At 39.5% G+C, this 16,460-nt stretch overlaps 1 protein-coding gene and 1 non-coding gene across 10 annotated transcripts in view; one reads left to right on the top strand and one right to left on the bottom strand.

The window, feature by feature from the left end:
- The window catches only part of ESR1 (estrogen receptor 1), a 391,695-nt gene that overhangs the window by 184,490 nt on the left and 190,745 nt on the right, over positions 1–16,460 (bottom strand). For all 9 annotated transcript variants that reach the window (XM_081530291.1, XM_081530289.1, XM_081530287.1 and 6 more), the window contains one exon: positions 9,998–10,114. In XM_081530291.1, coding sequence (XP_081386417.1) covers positions 9,998–10,114 — 117 coding nt within the window. The remainder of the gene's footprint in view (positions 1–9,997; positions 10,115–16,460) is intronic.
- Positions 754–827, top strand: TRNAC-ACA (transfer RNA cysteine (anticodon ACA)). Its single transcript has one exon. It is a non-coding gene; the product is annotated as a tRNA-Cys (tRNA).

The raw sequence follows: 16,460 nt of genomic DNA, 5'->3' as shown, positions 1-16,460 counted from the left end.
ACTGAGGTGTTGAGGTGAGGTTCTGCTATGCAGTAAAAGCTAACTCCTAGACAGGTTTTAATTTCCAAGCAGATATTCTTAATTAGAAAACCAGGACTCTTGACACTCCACCTATTCACAGCTCAACACTTAACAATGCACTTTCAGTTGTGCTCAGTCAAGCTATTAAGTCGTATATGCTACAACTATTTCTTGATTGTCTATTAGATGCAGGCACTGACCTAAGTGCTTGAAATGTCACCAGTGAACAAACAAGTATGTTTTATTTATTTGTAAGCTCCCATCTGGAGCTTATGTTTTAGGGAGACAGATATCAAATAATAAATCATCTGAAATTAATTATGTGATGTATTAAGAGGTGGAGATGCAGGATGGGGACATAGGGAAACAGAGAACTGCAGGATGCGTGGGTGAAGCAAACTATCAATACAATGGTCAGGATAAACCTCACCGATGAATTGATAATGCAGCATAATTTGAGAGACGTTACAGAGTTAGGTGCACAAACGTTCGGGGGCATGGCATTCCAGGGAGAAGGAAAAGCTAAAGTAAATGCTTCAAGACAGAAGTGCACCTGGCATTTAAGAATGCCCACATGGTTGGAGTGGAGGAAGCAGGATAGAGAGTAATTGGAAAAGAGGTGGAAAAAGTAAGAAGAGGGAGAAGACAGGGTCTTCTGGCCACTGTTATGACATCAGCTGAGTGAACTGGGAAGCAATGCAAGGTTTTGAGAAGTGCTTTGATTATTTGACTTCCCTGGTAGCTCAGATGGTAAAAGCATCTGCCTACAATGCAGGAGACCCAGGTTCAATCCCTGGGTCAGGAAGATCCTCTGGAGAAGGAAATGGCAACCCACTCCAGTATTCTTGCCTGGAGAATCCCATGGACAGAGGAGCCTGGTAGGCTACAGTCCATGGGATTGCAAAGAGTCAGACACGACTGAGCGACTTCACTTCACTTCTTCACTTCACTTCTTTGATTGTGTTCCATTTTTAACATATCTTTACAGGAAAAAAAATGATCACAGGGAAGGAAGGATAAAAGCAAGTAGGACTTCAGCAATAAAGTGGGAGAAAGATGATGTTGTTTCAGACCAGAGTGGCAACAATAAAGTGGTCAGAGTCCAAAAATATCTGAAGCTAGAGCCACCAAAACTTCCTGAATGTGAGGTATGGGAGAAAGAAAAGAGATGAGGATAATTCAATTTTGGGGGTCTGAACAATTTAAAAGATGAAGCTATCAGCTAAGATGAGAAGGATCACAGATAAAGCATATTGGAGGATAAAGACAAGAAATTCAGGTTTGAACAAATTGAGTTTGAGATATTTATTAGACACTCAAGTGAGAAAGACATGTGAGAAATTGTATATAGAAGTCATAAACTTGGAGAAAGTCTAAGCTAAAGGTATAAACTGGACATACGTGCGTGCTAAGTCACTTCAGTCGTGTCTGACTCTTTGCGACCTATGGCCTGTAACGCATCAGGCTCCTCTCTCCATGGGATTCTCCAGGCAAGAATACTGGAGTGGCCATGCCTATCTCCAGGGAATCTTCCCAACCCAGGGATCTAACTTATGTCCTTTATGTCTCATGAATTGGTAGGCAGATTCTTTACCACTAGCACCACCTGGGAAGCCCATAAACTGGGCAGTCATCAACATATACATGGTATTTAGAGCCATGGGACTAGGTAATACCAAAATGGAGTCAGGACAAACAGAGAATAGAAGAGTTCCCTAGAATGAATCTCAAGCCACTTCAGTATTAAGAGGCCGGGAAAGAAGATGAGAAACACTCAAAGACGATCTAGAGAGACAAATAGGGTAGGAGAGGGAAAAAAGTACATTGTCCTGAAAGGTAAGTAAAATCAGCACATTAAGGAGAGAATTATCTACTGTGTCCAATGCTGCTAATCTATCAAGAGGAGGACTAAGAATTGACTGCTGGATTTAACAACTAGAAAGTCATTGGTGACTCTGATGGAAGAAATCATTAATTGGTAGGGCAACAGCCTTTGAACTGAGATGATCCCATCATATTCTGCCAAATTTTTAAGAAAGTTGTTCACTCCACATTAAAGGATCTTAAGGATGGAAATATTGAGTTGCCTGCTATATTGTTTCACTCACCTGAATTTGTTCATCTTTAAGGTCCGGTATGTGATTCAGTGTATTTCTTTGTTTGAAAATAAAAAAGGATAATAAGGAAGAAGTTTTATATGAATTAATTATTCATAATATAAATTAGTAAAAAAAAGTTCTTAATATCATAAATATCTAAGTTGCTTCTTAAAAAAATCAGAATCTCTTTGGTCAAGAGCAATTAGCTCTCCCTTAACATTTTTCCTAAATCAAATCCTAAACATGAATTCTCAACCCTGCCTTCTGAAAAAGCTTGGATTCACATACAGCTTAAATTCTCACAAGAATTGTTGGACTATCTCTAGGAAGAAATTCACATTTACATTTTTAATTCATTGATTTGGTTCTCTGGTCATTAACATTAATAAATACTTGACTATTTTGGTAAAGAAAAATAGCCAGTGCAGGATCAAAAGAAACCTAATTTTCTGGACTGGAAGCTCATCCTATCAATGAAACTAATTATAGTTACTCAGGATTATAATTATTAAACTCAGAAAAACAGGAAATATTTTATTTTCTAGCTCTTCATTTGGCATCTCTGTTATTTGAAACACATAACATACATTTCTCCAACTTTATTATTAGTATCTTATTTCCTCACTTTAAAACTGTAATGTTAATTTGTTAAATTTATTTATTGTTTGGGAGTATTTCTCAAAATTAAAGTGCAACGAATATTATGAATATTATATCAGTCCTGAATATTCACTGGAGGGACTGATGTTGAAGCTGAAACTCCAATACTTTGGCCACCTGATGCAAAGAACTGACTCATTTGAAAAGACCCTGATGATGGGAAAGATTGAAGGCAGGAGGAGAAGAGGATGACAGAGGATGAGATGGTTGGATGGCATCACCAGCTCAATGGACATGAGTTTGAGTAAACTCCAGGAGTTGGTGATGGACAGGGAGGCCTGGCATGCTGTAGTCCATGGGGTCACAAAGAGTCGGTCACGACTGAGTGACTGAACTGAACTGAACTGAAACTGCAACACTGTCACCAAAGTAAACACTAGTGACCATTATTACTTTATCTTAAATTTCTTCTTAGTATGTAAAAAGGAAGTACAACCAGGATGGGCAGTGCATGAGTCTTGCACATCAATTAATATCTGATGCCAATTTCCTCATCTAAAAAATGAAAACCTTTCCACCAACACACTTCTGAGTCTACTGTGAGGAATTTTAGCCAGTTTGTGTAAATCTATGGCATCATAAAATGATAAAAAAAATAAATCTCACTCATGAAGATATACTCAGCATATGACACCAAAAAGTTAAAAAGAAAAAGCAGATGTAGCTTAGTCAGGGTTCGACTCTCTACAAAAGAATTAGATATTTATAGCTAGTACTAGTGATAAAATTGCCATTCTCTTCCTCCCCCCCCCCACAAAAAAAAACACATCTGTGATAGGGATTATTTTTAGGATGGAAGATATACAGGCATACTTCATCTTGATGTACTTTGAAGATACTGTATTTTTCACAAGTTAAAGACTTCTGGCAACACAAACAAGTCTATTGTGCCATTTTTTCAACAGTATTTACTCGCTTTCTGTCTGTGTGTCCCTTTTTGGTAATTTTCACAATATTTCCAACTTTTTCTTTAGTATTATATTTTCTATGGTGAACTGTAATCAGTGATCTTTGATGTCACTTTTATGACTTGCTAAAGACTCAGATCAAATTGCCAACATCCATTGGATAATAACAAAGCAAGAGAGTTCCAGGAAAACATCTATTTCTGCTTTATTGACTATGCCAAAGCCTTTGACTGTGTGGATCACAACAAACTGTGGAAAATTCTTCAAGAGATGGGAATACCAGACCACCTGACCAGCCTCCTGAGAAATCTGTGTGCAGGTCAAGAAGCAACAGTTAGAACTGGACATGGAACAACAGACTAGTTCTGAATTAGGAAAGGAGTACTTCAAGGCTGTATATTGTCACCTTGCTCATTTAACTTACATGCAGAGTACATCATATGAAACGCTGGGCTGGATGAAGCACAAGCTGGAATCAAGAGAGCCAGAAGAAATATCAATAACCTCAGATATGCAGATGACACCACCCTTTTGGCAGAAATTGAAGAGGAACTAAAGAGCCTCTTGAGGAAAGTGAAAGAGGAGAGTGAAAAAAATGGCTTAAAGTTCAACATTCAGAAAACTAAGATAATGGCATCCAGTCCCATCACTTCATGGCAAATAGACAGGGAAACAACAGAAACAGTGAGAGACTTTATTTTTGGGGGCTCCAAAATCACTGCAGATGGTGACTGCATCCATGAAATTAAAAGATGCTTGCTCCTTGGAAGAAAAGCTATGACCAACATAGAGAGCATATTAAAAAGCAGAGACATTACTTTGCCAACAAAGACATTACTTTGCTATCTAGTCAAGCTACGGTTTTTCCAATAGTCATATATGGATGTGAGAGTTGGACCATAAAGAAAGTTGAGCACTGAAGAATTGATGCTTTTGAACTATGGTGTTGGAGAAGACTCCTGAGAGTCCCCTGGACCACGAGATCCAACCAGTCCATCTTAAAGGAAATAAGTCCTGAATATTCATTGGAAGGACTGATGCTGAAGCTGAAGCTCCAATACTTTGACCACCTGATGTGAAGAAATGACTCATTGGTAAAGCCCCTGAGCTGGGAAAGACTGAAGGCAGGAGAAGGAAATGACAGAGGATGAACCAGTTGGATGGCATCACCAATTCGATGGGCATGAGTTTGAGCAAGCTCTGGGAGTTGGTGATGGACAGGGAAGCCTGGTATGCTGCAGTCCATGGGGTCGCAAAGAGTCGGTCACGACTGAGCTACTGAACTGAACTGAAAGGCTCAGAGGATGGCTAGCTTTTTTTTTTTTTTAGCGCTAATATATTTCTTAATTAGGCTTCCCAGGTGACTCAGTCGTAAAGAATCCGCCTGCAATGCAGGAGACATGGAATAGACATCTTGGTCAGGAAGATCCCCTGGACAAGGAAATGGCAACCCACTCCAGTATTCCTGCCTGGGAAATCCCAAGGACGAAGAAGCCTGGCAGGCTACAGTCTATGAGGTTGCAGAAGAGTCAGACGCAACTTAGTAACTAAACAACAACAAACATTTCTTAACTAGATATGTACATTATTTTAGACAAAATACTATTATACACTTAATAGAGTAGAATGTAGTGTAGATATATCTTTTACATGCACTAGAAACCAAAAAAAAAGTTTTCTGTGACTCACTTTATTGCGATATTTACCTCATCGTAGAGGTCTGGAACCAAGCCGGCAATATCTCTGAGGGCTGCCTGTAACCATTAACACACACTTGTGTGGTACTTTAATAAGTACTTCACATGAATTGTGATCTTTACAAGAAACTTGTTAAGTACAAATTGTTTATTTTTATTTTACAACTGAGGATAATGAAACTCAATAAAAATGACTGCAACAGGATTGCTCAGCAAGTCTGAGGAGAAGCCAGCATTTGGACCAAGAATTCCATCTCTGAAGCTTTCCCCTTTCATCAAACCAAAATAGAAATGCCAAGTTCTTGGATAATAATATACTCTTTGGAAGTCAGATGGTCTGAGTAACACTCTGCTGCTGCTGCTGCTGCTAAGTCTCTTCAGTCGTGTCCGACTCTGTGCGACCCCATAGGCGGCAGCCCACCAGGCTCCTCTGTCCCTGGGATTCTACAGGCAAGAATACTGGAGTGGGTTGCCATTTCCTTCCCCAATGCATGCATGCATGCTAAATTGCCTCAGTCGTGTCCGACTCTGTGCGACCCTATGGACAGCAGCCCACCAGGCTCCTCCATCCATAGGATTCTCCAGGCAAGAATACTGGAGTGGGCTGCCATTTTCTTCTCCAGAGTAACACTCGGGGTTGAACTAAACCCAGTAGTGACTGGCAAAGCTCTGAGCTTCCACCGACCAATGGTCTTCCATTCTCATCCCATCTTCCATCCTGGTCTTAACTTGTCTTAGGGACTTTTATGTGTCACTTGATGAGCAAACGTCCTCTTTGTATAGTGAGGATACTGATGGAAGGGACTGGGTGTTTATTCATGCTTGCACTCTCTGTGGTAGCTCACCCCTAAGCAGTCCTAAACTAGTAACTATTTAAATGAACTATGACGTTAATCCATGGGGAAGGAAATTCTTGAACACTCACTTTGTGACTTGCTTAGTGCTAGATCAGTAAACAGGACAGAGAGAGGAGCCCTCACCACTGTGGAGTTCATGGGCAGATGCTGAACAACAAACAATAACAGTAATGAGAATTCAGGGAAGAGCTGTCTGCTATGAAAGGGAGAACACAAGGGGCTAACGTAGAGGGAGGCAACAGTGGGAAAAAGAAAGGCAAAGGCACTCACTTGTGTCCAGCTCTTTGCGACCCCATGGACTATACAGTCCATGGAATTCTCCAGGCCAGAATACTGGAGTGGGTAGCCTTTCCCTACTCCAGGGGATCTTCCAAATCCAGGGATCGAATCCAGGTCTCCTGCTTTGCAGGCGGATCTTTACCAGCTGAGCCACAAGGGAAGCCCGAGGCAACAGGGATGCTCTCCCTAAAGAACAGATGTTTAATCTGCCACTTAAGGTTGAAGAGGAGGGAGACAGATGAAAAGGAAAATGCAAGCTAGGCAGAGGAAGCCAGCACTGGTACTAAGATGGGCAAGAGCATCCCCTAAAGCATGTCTTAAATCCTGCATCCTACTGAACCATTTTGCCTCAGGTCCAAATCTAACAATGATGTTGGGATTTTCAGGGTACAGCAGGTATCATAAGAGATTAAAATAATTTCTTTGTGTAGATAAACCATGCACTCTTTTGGATATCAAGAGTAGTTTAACAAACATATTCAGCCTTGATCTAAAAGTAAGGGATAAGTTTGTGGTTCTCTCTTTTATCTGAAATGAAACATTTTATTTCATATGTAGAGATTCAATATTATAATTGGTCTCTAGCATGTTTCAGAAACTGGATTCTTGTGAAATCAGTAGCAAAACATTGTAAAGATTTATTTAGTCACAGCTGTTCTTTACAAGTAATTTCTGATTTTATAGTTGGTTATAACTATACTTCCAGCTGTAAATTAAGTCTTTATTGGGTGGGATTTGGGGAGTTGTTATACAGGTGTTATAAGGTTATGTGTGCTATCCCATAATTTAAATGTAATATAAATTACATTTCTTTATGGCAAACACTATACACATAATTAAAATGAGATGTTCTCACAGCCTATAGTTTTACAATTTTAAAGCTTGCCGTAAAACTTATACACATCTATAAACTGCCAGAAAAACACGTTTTCATTTTATGTAGACGGCTACTAACAACTGCTAAGGAATCTTATGGGAAATTGTTATGGACTGAATTGTGTCTCCTCAAAAAAATCAAATTGAAGCCTTAACCCTAGTACTTGAAAACAGTACTAAATTTTGACATAGGCTCTTTAAAGATGCAATAAAGATTAAATGAGGCCCTAAGGATGGGGTCCTATTCCAATATGACTGGTGTCCCTAAAAGAAGAGAAAACACACACACACACACACACACACACACATACCAGGGATGCACACAGAGAGAAAAAGGCCATGTGAGCGCAGAGAGAGAAGGGGACCATCATCAACTAAGCGGAGAGGTCTAGGGTGAAACCGAACCTGCTAACAGCTTGATCTTGGACTTGCAGTCTTCAGAGCCATGAGATATATCAATTTCTACGTTTAAGCCTCCCAGTCTATAGATTTTGTTATAGCAGGCTCAGAGAGCTAATATAGTAGCAGACTAACACAGATATATATTTTGCAGCCATAAATATACATGTATAAGAATATGCATATGCACTTAGATTGGCTATGTGCAGTAATTATCTGAAGTCCCACTTGAAAACAGTGGGGAGATTTTTATTATGTCTTTGCATGTTAAATTTTTTGTTAGATTAAAAATGAGTATGCATAATTTATATTTATGCAGCCAGACTGTATCTGGATGTTAATTAGGAAAAACAGAATTGTTTCTATGAAGTGGGGTCAATGTATGGGTACCTTCAAAGGAAAAAAAAAAATGTCTTGGACCTATTTATAAGTTGCTTATTCTAGCTTTTAGAGAGAATTTAAGAGGCTGGGCTTAATCTACCTGTAATTGCCAAAGAAGAATATTAAACTTGGACTCACTCTTTCAAATTAAACTTTTTACATGTAGCTGTTATATACCTGTCACTGATCAAGTTACCTTAAGAAGCTTTTTGTGAGTTTAATTAAGCCTGACTAATTCTCCAACAGTACAAAGAAAGATGAATTCCTTAAATATTTAATCTGTTTATGACTCAAAGTGTCATTTTCTGAATGTGACTGTTAAATTCTTGGAATTAATTACCCTTTGAATTAAATTTGCTTTTTCAGACTCTCAAGACATATAGTCACAGCTCACACAATGTGTAAATTCAACATTTCATCTGTTCATCAAGAGAATTTATTCCAGATGTTGTATTCAAAAATCTCAACCCAGTAGGTTTATTTATGACTGCTAACTAAGGAATCTTTGCCTATAAGCTCAATTATATAATCATCAAGCATGATTGCTGGGTTTTCCTCTGCCTCCCACTTTGTCAAAGTATTAATGAGTTAAAGGTTAGCTGCCCTCTATTTGCACAATCACTAATCTTTGTCATGGCAACTTTGCTCTCCTTAACTATTCTCAAGCCTCCTCTCCAGAAAGCTTTTCACCATTATGTTCAGCAGGCAGCACCATCATAGGTCTGTCTCTCTTCTTTGTGCATGCTGTGCTAAGCTGCTCAGTCGTGTGTGACTCTTTGCGACCCCATGGACTGTAGCCCGCCAGGCTCCTCTGTCCGTGGGGTTCTCTATGTGGGTTGCCATTTCCTCCTTCAGGGGATCTTCCCCACCCAGGGGTTGAACCTGTGTCTCTTACATCTCCTGTATTGGGAGGCGGGTCCTTTACCACTTGCGCCACCTGGGAAGCCTTACATTATCCTAAAACCCTGGATGCGCCCATTCCTGTATTTACACATTTCCTCTTTGTTCTCTCCCGGTATTTTGAAGGCTATTGAAGACTAAAAGTGCTCTTCAAAAGTAGATTCCAAAGAATACAAGGAGATCAGTGAGGCAACCATATTTATGGAGTACCAAATACCCCCAGAACAAGACACTGGATTCCTATACAAGAAAACTGGAAGACCGGATACATGAGGAGACAGAAAGCCATACATACACATGTTCACAGCCACAGAGACACAAGCACACGAGCACAAGCCCCAACCACCTCGTGATGGTTAGTGCTTGGAAATCACTGCACTGTCCCCAGCACCACGCTAGACACTGACATCATGGGAACAGCTGGCTAACAACTTCTAAAGAAGAAAGCTGCCTGTTATTGTAAATTCAAATTTCCTAAGGAATATGAAGGGATTGAAAGATTATAAATTAGCTCTTTAGCTTTTACATACACAAGTCTCAATGAAGTGAAAGTTTGTTCCCAGATATCATGATCTAGCGTTAGCAACATAAAACAGTAACTGAAAAATATTTCTAGAATAACTCATTGAGCAGTTTTCCTTCCTTTCCACCACCACCTCCCACACATCTTTGATTTCAAACATCATTATTTACATTAAAAAGATGAAACAAAATGGCATGCTCAAATTTCTAATTTTTTTAAGAAAATGTGTTATAAAAGTACTTTCATTGCAAAGAAAAATAAGAATAGGAAAAAAATTAGTTAGAAGAGAAATCACTCCACTCCCACAGTTACCAGAATGGAAACAGCCAGCAGTGGGTGATGGACAAGGACATCATGGCAGGTGGGAGGGTGGGTGCCCTGGGTCCAAGGTACCTACCCCCTTTCATCATGCCCACTTCATAGCACTTGCGTAGCCGGCAGGCTTGACAGCTCTTCCTCCTGTTTTTATCAATTGTGCACTGGTTGGTGGCCGGACACATGTAGTCATTATGTCCTATGAAAAGCAAGAGGACAGAATTAGTATTATTTCAGGAAATTTAGCTGATCTGAATCTATAGGGAATCTACAGGGAAGCTGTCTAGAGGAGATTTTCCATCATCACTTACTTGACTTTCCCATGTTGCTACCTCAACCCACTGTCGTTTTTGTGTCCTTCTTGAAGTGTTAAAAAAAGAAAAAAACAACTCTCCTAGACTGAATTTCCGCCTCTCCCACTTGCTTTGAGAGTTCTTTGTGAAAATTCACTTTGGTTCACATAGCCTATATTTGGGGGCATAATGTTTTATATATATTCACAAAGTTAAGCTTTCTTAGTAGATAAACAACAGTTTGTTTGGTTGGGTTTTTTGACTCAGGCCACTTATCAAAATTGTTGTCCCAATAAAGTTGTTAGAACTTTAGACAGAGAGTTTCGAAATGCTCTTCCTTGAAATACAATTTAAAGACTCTTTAAGCAGCTCTCCAAATGCAGCACAGAACACCTAAATTTAAGTCAGGGATAGTAGACTGGGGCAGTGGCCAAGTTCTTCCTTTAAATTAATAAATTTGTCCATCACTTACTAGCTGAAGGACACTGAGCAGGTTACTTAACATCCCTAAATTACACTTCCCTGCTCTAACCTAGAAAACACAAAGGCACCCACTAGAAAACATCATATATATTATAACATAAGATACATATTATGAGAACACATGTCACAGTTAATTTTTAGCCCAGTGCCCTGGGTCTGGCAAACACTGAATGAATATTTAGTTGCTGTTGCTGCTGTTATTTTACTCTAAATCCTCTTTCTTTTCTCTCTTGTTTACTGAATCTCTCTCACTCAAAGGCCTCTTTCTCATTGGCTTTTATCACATCAGGCAGGTCTGTCCCACAAAAATGTTCCCACTTAACCCACAACACTCGCCAACTTCTATCAGATATCCTGCCCCTCCTTCTAAGCTCATCTCATAGATGTCTACACCAGAGATCTTCCGCCTTTTTCTCCTGCCTGCCTCAATCACATCAATCTGCTTTCCACTTTTGCGGCTCCACAAACGTAGCTTCCTAGAAACCATCCATGACTTCAGTGGCTGAGGTCAACAGCCACTTTCAGCCCACTTCATGCTTGACCCATCAGAAGCATCTGACAGTTCCTCCTTCCTCTTGAAACATGCTTTCTCTTCAGCTTTTGTAACACAAAATGCTCCCAGCGCTCTCTCTACCTCCCAGGCTGGGGCTTCCCAGAGTTTGTAGAATCGCCTCCCTCTATCCAACGGGAATCCAGAGATGCCTGGGACTCAACATCCAGCGCTTTTCTCTTCCTGTGACCCTGATTCTCCCACCAGAAAATCTGCCCCACACCTATAGCTTTCATCGCCACTAAATGCAGATGACTCACAGACTTAAACTGTCACTCCAGTCCTCTTCTCTGAGTTTTAAGGAAAGATATCCAACTGGCCACATGAAGTTTCTGCTCTAAGATTTGGAAGTCACCTCCATTCCTCTACCCATCAAAAGACATCTGGTTGATAATGTGCAGAATATTAAATTTCACAAATCAAAAAGTATTATCAGCATAGTTTTATAAAGAAGCCCTTTTATATAAGTCTAAATTCTTATACCTCTTTGGAAAACAACCTGAATTTAGACTAAAAAGATGATATGTACTGTTTTAAAATGTCTTCCCTTCACAAAAAAGGTAAGTGTATATGTGACCTTCTAATTCAGATTCTTTGTTTTAAGTTTCTATTGTCTCATTTACTAAGGGCAAGCCAGAACATGTAGTGAAACTACAGACCTCTTTGTTCTTTATTTAATTTAAGGGTCAGTCCAATTAGAGTAGGGTGGAGTGAGGAATTGACAAGAAATACTGGTCTCATAAAACTTGATTCTCTATCTTTAGATATACATTATAAAAGCCATTGTATAAACAAGTTTCAGATTAAATTAACATGTGGATTCCTCTATTGCATAATATGAAACAAACTAGTCAACAGAGTTAAAACTTTGTAACTTCAGTAAAAGACCACACATTGTCTCAAATACCCAAGCATAGTTATTATCTTTAGAATCTTCCCTATTAACAGGGACAAATTGAAGAAAAATAGATCTAGAAATAAAATTTACCTGGGCAGATGTAAACTCTAAGTAAAAGGTATATTCTTCTGATACATCAAAGAAACTCTTAGTGTTTTGTCTCCTATGATGTTTGTGCAGGACATGTTGACTTATTTTAACTCTTAAAAATAAGTTTATATTAAGCCTCAGAAGAAAACAGTCAACAATCATTTGAATAAAAAAATTACTTTGATTCAGTTTCTCTCCCCAAATCCAGATGTTTTGCAAGCCAGAAGATAGAGAACTGAATTGGGTTAGAAGTCACTTGGTTAATCTTATGTTTGGATTGGCCAGCCATCATAGATGCATATCTTTATGAAACCAAATGAAGTTCTTGAACTAACATGTTTAATAGACAAAACATGCTGGATTTATACAATCAAATTCATCCTTTAACAAGAATTAAAATAGAGGTACAATAGAATCATGGTTGTAATGCCAACCTTTTGTGACAAAGCTGGGTTTTCTCCTGCCTAAACTACATTAAAATTTAGAATTGACAAATTGGCAACAAGAAACAATTAATAAGTATGTCTTTGATCTATACATTTAAAGCAAATTCTTCTTAACCAAACACCATTAACCACTATTTGTCAGTCTTCAACTTACATCAGAAAAAAGAAAAACAAAAATTTTTGTTCCCTAATGAGTATAATTTTGTCAAGGTGTGTTCTGAAAGCAACTGATTTAAGTTTCTTTAAGAAGAAACTTCTGTTTAAAGGTTATTATTCGAGCCTGTGAAAATAATGCAAGAGAAAAATCTTACGGAAATCAAGTTCATTTAATACTCACAACAACTATATTGATGAAACATACAGTGTCTTTGCTGAAGAGACTGAAGAACTCTGTACCTATGACCAAATCAGCCCAAAAGTTCCTCTTGCACAGAATATGAAGTGCAAGAGGACAAATCCACGATGTGAGCTGCAGGTGAAGGTTTGGAGAAATAATCTCATTATTGTCTTGGCCACCAAAAGAGAAAAATACGGCCTTTGGGCTACTGCAGGGTTTGAATAATATGAAGTCTAAGTTCGATTGGTGAAACGGGGCACTGGGACAACTCAGAGGGATGGGGTGGGGAGGGAGCTGGGAGGGGGGTTCGGGATGGGGAACACATGGACACCCATGGCTGACTCATGTCAATGTGGTGGCAAAAACCACCACAATAGTGTAAAGTAATTAGCCTCCAATTAAAATTAATTAATTAATTTTTAAAAAATGAAAAAAAATAAAGGAAATGGGGAGAAGATAAGGCTAACGAACCAAGAGCAGGCAGAGTGGGGAGAGGAATCACCAGGAATAACCTGTGAGCAGGAATTACCAGACTCGCCCTCAGCCCTAGGGGCAACAGAAGGGTTAACACTGAGCTGCGCTCCAAGACTCTCTGGGATTCTTTCCCTTGACTTTTTCTTTTCCCTTTTCATTTTCCCTCTTTCAGCTATTTTGGCAAGATTATCAGCATACAGAAAAGCCTATTAGTTACAAAACTAAGCAATGGTCCATATTCAGAGAATGAAGAGAAATATAAAACCAGACCAAATTAAAACAAGGGCGATGTGGAGAAAAGGGAACCCTCATAAACTGGTGCAGCCACTATGGAAAACAGTATGGAGGCTCCTTAAGATATTAAAAATAGAGCCACCTTACAATTCAGCAATACTACCTCTGGACATGTATGCAAAGAAAACGAAATCATTATCTTGAAAAGATATCTGTACTCCCATGTTTACAGCAGCGTTGCTCACACTAGCCAAAGTATGGAAACAACCCGTGTGTCTGCTGACAGTTGAACGGATAAGGAGAATGTGCAACAGAGACTTCCCTGGTTCAGTTCAGTTCAGTTCAGTCGCTCAGTCGTGTCTGACTCTTTGCGACCCCATGAATTGCAGCAAGCCAGGCCTCTCTGTCCATCACCAACTCCCAGAGTCTACCCAAATCCATGTCCATCGAGTCGGTTATGCCATCCAACCATCTCATCCTCTGTCGGCCCCTTCTCCTCCTGCCCCCAATCCTACCCAGCATTAGGGTCTTTTCCAATGAGTCAACCCTTCGCATGAGGTGCCCAAAGTATTGGAGTTTCAGCTTCAACATCAGACCTTCCAATGAACACCCAGGATTGATCTCTTTTAGGATGGATTGATTGGATCTTCTTGCAGTCCAAGGGACTCTCAAGAGTCTTCTCCAACACCACAGTTCAAAAGCATCAATTCTTCAGCGCTCAGCTTTCTTCACCGTCCAACTCTCACATCCGTACATGACCACTGGAAAAACCATAGCCTTGACTAGACGGACTTTTGTTGGCAAAGTAATGTCTCTGCTTTTAAATATGCTATCTAGGTTGGCCATAACCTTCCTTCCAAGGAGTAAGCGTCTTTTAATTTCATGGATGCAGTCACCATCAGCAGTGATTCTAGAGCTCAAAAAAATAAAGTCTGGCACTGTTTTCACTGTTTCCCCATCTATTTTCCATGAAGTGATGGGACCAGATGCCATGGTCTTAGTTTTCTGAACGTTGAGCTTTAAGCCAACATTTTCACTCTCCTCTTTCACCTTCATCAAGAGGCTCTTTAGTTCTTCACTTTCTGCCATAAGGGTGGTGTCATCTGCATATCTGAGGTTATTGATATTTCTCCCGGAAATCTTGATTCCCACTTGTGTTTCTTCCAGCCCAGCGTTTCTCATGATGTACTCTGCATATAAGTTAAATAAGCAGGGTGACAATATACAGCCTTGATGTACTCCTTTTCCTGTTTGGAACCAGTCTGTTGTTCCATGTCCAGTTCTAACTGTTGCTTCCTGACCTGCATACAGGTTTCTCAAGAGACAGATCAGATGGTCTGGTATTCCCATCTCTTTCAGAATTTTCCACAGTTTATTGTGATCCACACAGTCAAAGGCTTTGGCATAGTCAATAAAGCAGAAATAGATGTTTTCCTGGAACTCTCTTGCTTTTTCGATGATCCAGCGGATATTGGCAATTTGATCTCTGGTTCCTCTGCCTTTTCTAAAACCAGCTTGAACATCTGGAAGTTCACGGTTCACGTATTGCTGAAGCCTGGCTTGGAGAATTTTGAGCATTACTTTACTAGCATGTGAGATGAGTGCAATTGTGCGGTAGTTTGAGCATTCTTTGGCATTGCCTTTCTTTGGGATTGGAACGAAAACTGACCTCTTCCAGTCCTGTGGCCACTGCTGAGTTTTCCAAATTTGCTGGCATATCGAGTGCAGCACTTTCACAGCATCACCTTTGAGGATTTGAAATAGCTCAACTGGAATTCCATCACCTCCACTAGCTTTGTTCGTAGTGATGCTTTCTAAGGCCCACTTGACTTCACATTCCAGGATGTCTGGCTCCAGGTGAGTGATCACACCATCGTGATTATCTGGGTCATGAAGATCTTTTTTGTACAGTTCTTCTGTGTATTCTTGCCACCTCTTCTTAATAGCTTCTGCTTCTGTTAGGTCCATACCATTTCTGTCCTTTATCGAGCCTATCCTTGCATGAAATGTTCCTTTGGTTAGTCCAGTGGTGAAAACTCCATGCTGCCAATGCAGAGGGTATAGGTTCAATCCCTGGTGGGGGAACTAAAACTTCACATGACATGGCCAAAAGATAAAAAGATGAAAAAATAGAAAATGTGGAATAATCTGCCCTCAAAAGATAAAGAAATCCTCTCATTTTCAACAATGTTGGATGAGCCTGGGCTGGGGGTGGGGGTGGGGGTATTAAATTAAATGAAACAAGCCAGACAGAGAAAGATAAATATTGCATGGTATCACTTACATGTGGAACCTAGAAAAAAAAGTCAAACTCATAGAAACAGAATGGAAAAGTGATTTCCAGGGGCTGGGGGTGAGAGAAATGGGGAGAAGCTGGTAAAAGGGAACAAAGTTTCAGTTATAAGATGAATAAGGTCTCCAGATCTAATGTACAATATGGTGACTATAGTTGATAGTGCTGTATTGTTGAACTGAAATTTGCTCAGAGAGTACAACTGAAATGTTCTCACAAAAAGAAAAAAAAAAAAACAGAAAAATAAAAAGTAATTATCTGAGGTGAAGAATGTGTTAACTAATTCAAAGGAGAGAAATCCTTTCAAAGGAGAGAAATCCTTTCACAAAGTATGTGTATCAAAGTATATGATCACAATGTATATTTTAAATATCTCACAATTTTCTTTGTCAATTATACTTCAATAAAGCTGAAAAATTAAAACAAGCAGTAGCCTGAGAAGAATTT

This window comes from Giraffa tippelskirchi, chromosome 9, assembly GCF_054371585.1.
Source record: "Giraffa tippelskirchi isolate mGirTip1 chromosome 9, T2T-mGirTip1v1.2.pri, whole genome shotgun sequence".
Classification (NCBI taxonomy): domain Eukaryota; kingdom Metazoa; phylum Chordata; class Mammalia; order Artiodactyla; family Giraffidae; genus Giraffa; species Giraffa tippelskirchi.
The sequence above is the reverse complement of the archived record's forward strand: the minus strand, read 5'-3'. Positions and strand labels throughout refer to the sequence as shown.